At 36.9% G+C, this 10,662-nt stretch overlaps 1 protein-coding gene across 1 annotated transcript in view; it reads right to left on the bottom strand.

The window, feature by feature from the left end:
• kcnab1b (potassium voltage-gated channel subfamily A regulatory beta subunit 1b) overlaps positions 1-6,844 on the bottom strand; it is a 37,953-nt gene extending 31,109 nt beyond the window's left edge. Inside the window, 1 exon segment of the mRNA XM_058762343.1 lies at positions 5,924-6,844. Within this exon segment, the coding sequence (XP_058618326.1) occupies positions 5,924-6,138 (215 nt within the window). The 5' untranslated portion in view covers positions 6,139-6,844.
• Between the last annotated feature and the right edge of the window lie 3,818 nt (positions 6,845-10,662).

Here is a 10,662-nt window from a genome sequence, read left to right as displayed (position 1 = left end):
ACAACCAGACATGATACTTAAATATTTCTGTGCGGTTGTGAAGCTGTGCATTGACTCGCAGGAAGTGAGTTAGTATGCATTTGGAGGGAAACCAAGAACATTGATTTTGGCTCGCGGACACCCACCCCCTGGTATTCAGTTTACGGTGAGAATAGCAAATCAGCATGCACAGTTCACACTCCCTTCCAAGTAGATCCATCTTCAACTTTCTGCGTATCATCCCCTTAAACGATCTAGGTAAGAATGAAACAAAATTACCTGATACACTCTGTAAAAAAAAAATGACCTACTTAATCACTCTATCTTGTCCCTGCAGGTCAGGTCAGGCTTCTCAGATTATTGCCTTTTCAAACAAGACAAATCTGTTGTCTTTATAAGCGGCGGCTTCATCCTTCACACCGATGCAGCTGTTTCAAAAGCGATGGATGTCGCCCAACATCATCTCCCACTCAATATTTTTGTCTGACGTTTTCCCAGCCATTATTAGTTTGTGTGACATTACAACCACAGCACATTCTCAGCTGCAGACATATATAATTTAAAACTCCCTGTTCTCCGCGTGATGGGGGCGTGCGTCTTTTTTCCGGGTAGCAGACACGCACGCTGTTGGGTGTCAACAGATCCTTCCTCATCACAGCGAGCTGAGTCAGAGAGCTGAGGAACTGAGAGACTGCGTGACAGAAAAGCTCAGAAATGCCTCAGAAAGCCAATGGAAACTGTATGTATTGCTTAGCTGACATTGTACAGAGGAAGGTGTGTGAAGAACATGGGTCTTGACAGGAAAGCATTTGTTTGTATATGTGCATGACTGATTATGTAGAAACACAACAGATTTTTTCCTTGTTTGACTGGATGCTCAAAACACACATAACACAAAAACACAGAATCACATCTATCAGTTACGAAGCATGGCATCACCATGTGTCCATAGAAATTACATGTTATTCTGAACATTGTCCCATGGTAACTTGATACCACATTTTAGACACATCATAGTATCATGGTTTACCATGAACCATGGTAATAACTAACACCATGGTTACCATGGTATTTGTTTTTCAGAATACCTTAGAAGTACCTTGGAGTACCACATACTGTACATACTATGATACATGAATTTTAGTGCCATGATATTATAAAAATAACATTGCAGTAAGTGTAATACCACCTCCGTACCATGGTACAAACTTTTTTTTTTACTGAAATTCATGTATCGTGGTGTTTATACAGTATGGCTGCACTGGTTTGGTAGAAAGTACATTAAAACAGTAATATTATGAAATATTTTAACCAAAGTATGTTGCAGACATTTTATGAAGACCCTAAAGGATCATACTTGTGGAAAATGGGCATCCAATGTCTCTTTTAAATAAATAAAAAATATTACTGACCCCAAACTCTAGAACAATTGTGTATGGTTCTATATAGTACCATGGTACAGTACCATATCCAAAACACCAAGTATCATGTATCAAAAATACTAAAGTACTCTGACATGCCACAATAACAACATGCAGCATTTGGAGGGCCTGACAGATAAAAGCGATGCACTCGAATATTTATCAGTATGACCGTTAAATCTGGATGCGTCCACCTGCTTTAAGCATTTCAGTAATACTGTTGTAGTACAAGCTTGTGAGAGTGTGTGAGGCCTCATTACTGTTTAGTGATATTGTAGTCATCGTAAAACAGAATTGATAAGTTTAGAGGAGTCAGGGGACTGCTGCAGAGTGTGATAACTAACTACTGTGTGTGTGTGCAGGTGGGATCTGAACGATGTTACCACTGTGTGTGAATGTATGTGTGCAGTATTTTAATAAAAATGAAATAGTTTTGAAACAAAACTATTAAGCCTCATCAACAAATGAATAACACAATATGATGATTAACAGATGGGTACCAGTGTGCAGGAAGGGATTTTCTAAGCACCACAGGATGTTCCTCAGTTCTGTCTCCAGCAGAATCAGGTTTAGTCCCTCAGCAGTGTCTGAGCAGCCCAGAGCGCATCTGACAATTAAAGGCATAGTTCACTTAAAATTAAAATGATGTCATTATCTGCTCACCCTAATGTTGCCCTAATTCACCTGCCTACCTTCTAACTAACTAACTAACCAACAATAGATAGACAGATAGACAGATAGATAGATAGATGGATAGATAGATGGATAGATATTTACCTTTGTGTTCTGCAAATAAAAATCCTATAGATTTGCAACAATATGAAAGTCAGTATATGACAATGCAATATTGTTATTTGTGTGTGTGGACTACACCTCGGACAGGTAAATATACTGTATCTGAAAACCTGGCTAATAATGCATTATCACAAATGTCTCTCCCAACAAACCCCTGAAAATGAAAAAGTGAAATATGACTGTTGTGCACTTTTGGGCGTCTATGAGGTCTCCTTATCCTTTGCTTCAGAAGATTCTGGAACACAGCTGCTGTGTTCCACTCACACAAAAACACACACATTAGCTATTATGGTGTGAAGAAAAATGCTTACAAGCCAAATAAAACTAACACATACACTGATTGATTTCTAATAGGCCAATGGCCAAGACAACAGAAGCCCACATACAAATACAAAGACAAGGACAAATGCGCGTGCACACACACACACACACACACAGCACGACTGCCCATCTGGACTGCAGCGCCGGCCAGTGAACCATGAAACACTGCAACTGTTTGTTTTAGTGCTGGGAATTCAGAAACACCAGGCAAAATTACACTTTTATTAATTGAGCAAATGCAAGAGCAAGATACAAATACACACAATAAAACTATACGTTACAATTATAGCAAATGAATAAATCATATAAATGAAAAACTTCAAAAACACAAATATAACAAATACATTAAATTATAAATTAAAATGTTCCACTGGGACAAGACCATGGGAATCAGATAAGCCCTTTACACAATCTGACATGGCTGGGGCTGGAATTGAACTGCGGGTTTCGTCTGGCCAGAGGAGAACTGTCCCCCTGACTGAGCCTGGTTGGGGACACTTAATTTCTAGCGATTATCGTCGATTTGATTGCACAGATACTATTTAAACTAAATGGAGCTAGACAATGACATCTCTGAATTCAATAATTAAATGCCTTTAACTGAAAATTGAATGTTTAATCTTATCATTATACATTACTGACACTCTATCCTCCAATTTGATACTGTTAAGTGATTTTACACAATCTGTATTGTTGAAAGTACTATATAAATAAAGGTGACTTGACTTGACTTGACTTGACACACACACACACACACACACACACACTGGTAATACTTAATCCCTTCGACACACTAAGATATGGACTTAACCAATCTGTGGACATCAAAGGTTTTTAAAATGTATCTTAATCCTTGTCATTTATAAAGTCAGAAAGCAAGAGAGACAGAAAGAGACAGAGAACAGAAAAAGCCTTACTGCTCAGATTTGTGAGGACATGATTAGGTTAAGCAGAAGCAGGGTCCAAAATTAATGCTCAAGACACAAATGAGAGGCATCTTTTTTCTTTTTTTTGTTTTGGAGAGTAAACTGAATTTGTCAGTAACATTTTCAGAATTCCAAAATATAATCGAAGAATTTTAGAATTCAATATAATATAATATAATATAATATAATATAATATAATATAATATAATATAATATAATATAATATAATATAATATAATATAATATAATATAATATAATATAATATAATATAATATAATATAATATAATATAATATAATATAATTACTCAATTACATTTATTCTGACCACTGACTACAAACACAGACTCTTAATCAAAGGCACACACTCTGGTGCAACAGAAAGATGTTCAAATATAAGCAGCACTTCTTCTACAAAAATGTAATGTTTACAAAAAGACCCGAGGTTCTACGCTGTCAGAGCAATTGCTATTTCTAAAGATTAAATCACAGTGAGTGACAGATGATTAAACCACAGAGACAGATATTTGTTCTCTAGGACATATACAGATGAACAGAGGGCCATTACTCATGGTTAACTTTGCTCTGTGAAAACAACCTATAAGAATTCTCTGCAAGAAGTTGTGCCCTGCAAGCCTCGAATGGTTTAAAATGTCTTGTTTTGTCACATGATTTGATTATGACTTCAATTAGTCAAAATAATGTAATAAATTCAATTGTATCCTCAGCCTTTTCTCTAACATGCATATATTCACATTATTTACACACATTATATTAACATTAACTTTTCTCTAACATGCATATATTCACATTATACACACACACACACACACACATACGTATGTGTGTGTGTGTGTGTGTGTATTTGCTAACATTATCAGATATGTGAACATATATGTGTGTGTGTGTGTGTGTGTGTGTGTGTGTGAGAGAGAGAGAGAGGTTATATATATATTATGATATGATGCAAATAATGTTGCACCAAAATCATAATTGTAAAGTCAATATTTTGCATGGCTATTTTCTCACCCTTTCTCAAAAACACAAAACATAACCATTTTCCACCTTTACATCTCACCTTTAAAATTAAACAGGCTGTTTTTTTTACTGCTGTCCCTTTAAGACTATGTAAACAGACTATTTGCATGTAAAATGAACAGCTCTGTGCACATGGAGCACAGGACTGGTCAAATGTTGGTGTTGCTCCATCTTTCAGTAACAACCTCTCTGCAATGCATGCATTACCTTGTGTCATGTTCACAAAACAATCCTTGCTGAAATCTTCCACATAAACTCTGCTATTCAGGAATTATAATATGTATAACATTTGTTCTGAAAGTTACCATATGTTTTCATGGTACAGCAAAATCTTATTTCAAAAGATCAGGACAAGCTAATTTCCTCACGATACGGCGCTTTTAATCACACAATTAATTCTATGAAAGTGTAGAAAAGTAATAAATGTCAAACATGAGTGCGTGAAGCTGGACGTCAGCCGAGGGTGATCAGGTTTACCCTGGGCTTTCTGCCCAGTTATGACCCCTGTCCGACAGCTAATGTGTCCAATTAGAGTAACGCACAGGCAAACCGCCAGTTCTCTGTCGTTATGGAAACTAGCAGATATGCAATAACTGTTGCATGCTTGTGGTATACTTGTGTCTCAGATGCAATTAATTATTTCCAGCACAAAAACCATTAGTTCACACCTCCCCCTCAAATTCACACACACATCCCGAATGTTTTCAGCTCTCTGCACCAGCCTTTCCTCCAATTCACTATTTCACACATAAGGCAAAAAAACGCTGTTCATTTTGAGCGCGTAACAAAAAAGTAATCTACTGTTCACAATGGAGCCAATCACAACTTTTCGCTTCATTAATCACTCCACCAACTCAGAAAAAAAAAACACTTTTTCATGAACTAAACACCCAAAAATGAAAATCCTGTCATCATTTACTCTTCCTCATGTCCTTCCAAACTTGCATTACTTTTTTCTTTTGTGGAATGTAAAAAGATATTTTAAATAACCAAACAGTTTCTGGAAGTAAATATTGGAAATATTTAAAAAATACTGGAATATATTTCAAAAATCAATCGGAAACAAAGCTGGTTATTTACATTCTTCAAAATATCGGTTTTTGTGTTCTACAGAAGGAAGAAATGCATTCCAGTTTGGAACGACATGAGTCTGAGTAAATTAATAGAATTACAATTTTTTTGGATGAACTATCCCTTTAAGATTTCAAGGACAGAGTTTACTAGAATGAGTTGTAAAATCGGTTCATTCACAGCACTGCTATTTTCATAGAAACCTTTTCCATGTCTTTTTGAGAATGAAAAGGATAACAAAGATCAGAGTTATCAAAACTATACCTGTCAGTGTTAAAACAGAATACTCAATAGACTCGCTCAAACTGTGTCAGAACTGATATTTTACAACATTATCATCAAGTTTTCGGTGGTTTCCAGAAGTTTTCTGTACCTGTACTTCATGCCGGTGAGTTTTCCGGTGGACTCTTTCAGGGAAATGTGGTGCCTGTGTGTAAAGGAGCCCAGGCTCCGGGCGATCAGCGCCACCGTTCGGAACCGTGCCCGTGCCGCGCTGGCCGTGTTCGGACTCGAGGTGTTCTGCTTGTTGGGCTCGCTGGTGCGTGGGGCCTTCAACCCGTGATCCGTACACGCGAAGGACACCTGCATGGCTGTTAACTGCAAAGGAACTTGAGTAGGAAAAACCGACACAGCTTGTCCTGGAAGTCCAAGAGAATCAGGATGGAGTTCTGGATTGGCTCTCAAATACTGAGGAGTTTATAGTCACTAGTTCACAAATCAAAGCCTGCCTCTCTCTTTCTAAAACTCTTGCTCTCTTTCCCAACAGGAGCTGATCCCGCCGTTTGATGCTCTACTTAACCTGTGCGATGCTGCTGTGCCCTTCACTCTTCTCTTTGTTTTGCCTCCTTTTGTCACGCTTTCCCCTCCACTGATCTGAACTGACCCTCAACGGTGTTCCTCCTCTGGCTGATGACGGGCTGAGGGGGTTTTCTTCAGCCCACGCTCCTCACTGAGACTATAAGAGCAGTCCGAGTGCACCGCAGGAAACGCACAGCTATGCAACAGACTCCGGGACTCTGGTGGGCTGCAAACCAGATGATCGATGTATTCCTGAAACTCCAGGACGGAACCGGACGACCTTCCGAATGCCGTCCAAATGAGTGAGCTGCAAGGTGAAAAATACCCAGCGTCCCGCATCTAAATGTCCTTTTTCCAAAAACAGGCGAATGCAGTTCGGCTGGCACTAAAAAAAACAGTCAGTTTGATGAAGAAATATGCAAACGAAAGCAGACAGGCAGAGGAGAGGACAGAGAGAGAGGGGGATGCGGCATGATCACTGGGGCTGTAAGTGAAAGAGAAGCTAACAGAGATGGAGAGAGAGAGAGAGAGAGAGTGAGTGTGAAAGAGGAGGCATGAAAGCATAGCATGTGAGAATGATGCTCAATCAGAGACGTTAAGGAGGGAGGAGAGAGAGAGTGGGAGATGGAGAGAGAGAGACTGCAATGAGACTGAAATAACTGCAGTCTCTCACCAGCGGCTCAGTGCTGCGCTCAACAGCGAGAGTGAAGACAATCCATCTGGATGGGACACTATGTATGTATGTGTGAGTGTGATACACTTGGATACATTTATAATGCAGATGCCATTCTCATTTCGCAGTTTGTCACATGTAGTCCACTGTGAAAACTTGAAAAAGGGTGTGATGGAACAGTTAAGCATTGATTGGACGTCTTGATATATATATATATATATATATATATATATATATATATTTAGCATATATTAAACCCCTGAATGATGTTACTGACTAATGTTACTGACATCTGGTTGTCAAATGAAACACAACACGCAGCATTAATTTGAAAGCTGAGCTTACCATCATAAAAGGAGTGAACTAGCCTCCTGTCAGGTCACACAATGTCCCACAATGCACTTGTGTGCTACTGCTTTCCTCGAAACTTCCTTGTACTGCAGTGGGATTATAACAATGACTGAACACAACATGCCGTTCAGTGAAGGAGCTCAAGACTAGACATCAAGTTAAAGCCTGAATCTGGCCCGTAAACAAGACCATGTGTTCCAACCTGACTGGCGCGCTCAGATATTAAAGTCTCAACCTGATCGAACCTGAAAATGTTTTTATTTTCTGTCCAAGCGAGTTGACCCAACAGCACAGTCTCTCACATAAAATAAGTTTGAGTTTTTAGGAATTACAAACTAGAACCTGACAGAAACCTAACGTAATATGTGGGAAAACAGGACAGAACCAGCCTGAAACTTGTTCTGGCTGGCAAAGAAAAATTCCAAAGAATATTCACTGGTAATGCTCTCCCAAAACATGATTTGGCCATAATGACTGATAGAAAACAAACCAGAACAATACAGAATTCATAGAGCTGCCATTCAAATATTACCAAATATACAATTATACAAATTACCAAATATACAGTACATTTTTAACCCCGGGTCAAGGCCACCTACCCACCTACGAACCATAAAGGTAAAAAAAAAATATATATAATGCCGACATATAATGCGTTACGTTACAGGCGTCCCAAGTTTGAATCTGACCTTTTTTTCTGTTCCCTCCCACCTCCCTCTCTCCCACTTCGCTGTCCTATCATAATAAAGGCAAACAAAAAAACAAAAAAAAATCATACATACATTATATATATATATATATTATACTGTATATATTATGCATATATACAGGTGCATTTTTTCTTGTAACTTATTTCAAAAAGTGAAACTTTCATATATTTTAGATTCATTACATGTAAAGTAAAACATTTCAAACGTTTTTTGTTTTAATTTTGATGTTTAGAGCTTACAGCTCATGAAAGTCAAAAATCCAGTCTCTCAAAATATTAGAATATGTCCTTAAAAAAAGGATTTGCAAAACAGAAAAGTTCAAGTTCTTTAAAGTATGTTCATTTATGCACTCACTTCCATATGGGGTTATGTTGGCTGGCCAATCAAGCACTGTAATATCATGGTCAGCAAACCACTTGGAAGTGGTTTTGGCACTGTGGAGAGGTGCTAAAGTCCTGCTGGAAAAGGAAATCAGCATCTCCATAAAGCTTGTCAGCAGATGGAAGCATAAAGTGCTCCAAAATCTTCTGGTAGAAGGCTGCATTGACTTTGGACTTGATAAAACACAATGGACGAACACCAACAGATGTCACGGCATCCCAAATCATCACTGACTTCGGAAACTTCACACTGGACTTCAAGCAGCTTGGATTCTGTGCCTCTCCAGTCTTCTTCCAGACTCAGACCTTGATTTCCAAATGAAATGCAAAATTTACTTTTATCTGAAAAGAGGACTTTGGACCACTGAGCAACAGTCCAGTTCTTTTTCTCTTTAGCCCAGGAAAGATGCTTCTGACGTTGGCTTTGCTTGACAGTATTCTCAAGCTTGCGGTCATCCCTGTTGCTTGTGCACTTTTTCTTACCCAATTTCTTCCTTCCAGTCAACTTTGCATTTAATATGCTTTGATACAGCACTCTGTGAACAGCCACCCCTCTCAGTAATGACCTTCTGTGACTTACCCTCTTTGTGGAGGGTGTCAATGATTGTCTTCTGGACCATTGCCAAGTCAGCACTCTTCCCCATTATTGTGGTTTCAAAGAACAAGAGATACCCGGAATTATACTATGGTCATTTATTGAAACTCAAATGTAAATATTCTAATATTTTGAGATACTGGATTTTTGACTTTCATGAGCTATAAGCGCTAATCATCAAAATTAAAACAAAAAACTTTTGAAATGTTTTACTTTACATGTAATAAATCTAAAATATATGAAAGTTTCACTTTTTGAAATGAGTTACAAGAAAAAAGTAACTTTTTCACGATATTCTAATTTTTTGAGATGCACCTGTATATGTACTGTATATGTTAGTGCTGTTAAACGATTAATCGCAATTTTTTGTTTACATCATAAATGTGTGCATACTTTGTATATTTATTATGTATATATAAATACAAACATGTGCATATTTAAGAAAAATATGTTGTTTATATATTAAATATATTTATATATAATATAAAATATAAGAATATAAATATATAAATGTATATACATGCAAATATTTTCAAAATATATACCGTATTTGTGTATTTATATATACATAATAAATATACATGGTACACATTCATATATTATGTAAACAAAACTTTTATTTTGGATGCGATTAATCGCAATTAATTGTTTGACAGCACTAATATATTATATATATATATATATATATATATATATATATATATATATATATAAAACTGAACAAAGCTGAAATTAAAATATAAATGATTAGAACCAGACTTATATGAATAGCTAACTGAAACAAATAAGTACTAAAAATGAAGTACAATAAGAACTAACATTATTAAAACTAAAAAAATATAAGTAAAAAAATATTAAAAAATACAAAATGACAAAAGCATACTAAATCTATAATTAAAAGCAAAATTGAAAATATATGAAAATTAATCAAAATATAATAGTATATAAATAGTATTAAAATAAACAATAACCAAATAAGTAACTGCCTTTATAAGTGAGTAATGAAATCATTCACTTGAACAATTCGTTCGAGAACAGTGATTCATTTAGCAACGAAACAAGTGACTGTCCTTATCAGTGAGTCACAAAATAATTCACGTAAACAATTAGTTCATTAACAAAAGTACTGCATGTTGTTATGATTCTGCTGTGGCTTTGCTGTAGCAAAAATAGACTAAGTAAAAGTAATATATAAATATAATGTAAGTCGCCAATTTGCTGAAACATTTTTTGAGACTTTTGCATTTAAAATGTTTAAACTTTACAAAGTAGCCTACACATATAGATGACCTCAAAGCAAACAGACATGGACTGAAATCTCACAAGCTAAGGTGTTGGAGCTAAACTCTGCAGTGCAGTGGCCCTCCAGGACCAGCTGCACAGCCCAACTCTCTCTGACAGTCTTAACTGAGTGTAAGTGTGTCATTTAAGAGAGCTTAATCTGAGACTGTCACACTTTGGCGTCCCCTGATGGAAAAACTATTCTGGCACCCTGAGACAAAGATCTCTCTAAACGTCCCCCTGATAATGAGACTCAGTCAGAGATCACCCACTTTATTACGCTGTCGTCCAAATAAAGAGCTCTAACAGGAAATTAGTTTAGTC

The sequence above is a fragment of the Onychostoma macrolepis genome, chromosome 02 (assembly GCF_012432095.1).
Source record: "Onychostoma macrolepis isolate SWU-2019 chromosome 02, ASM1243209v1, whole genome shotgun sequence".
Classification (NCBI taxonomy): Eukaryota; Metazoa; Chordata; class Actinopteri; order Cypriniformes; family Cyprinidae; genus Onychostoma; species Onychostoma macrolepis.
Note: the sequence above shows the minus strand (reverse complement) of the source record. Positions and strands in the feature narration are given on the sequence as shown.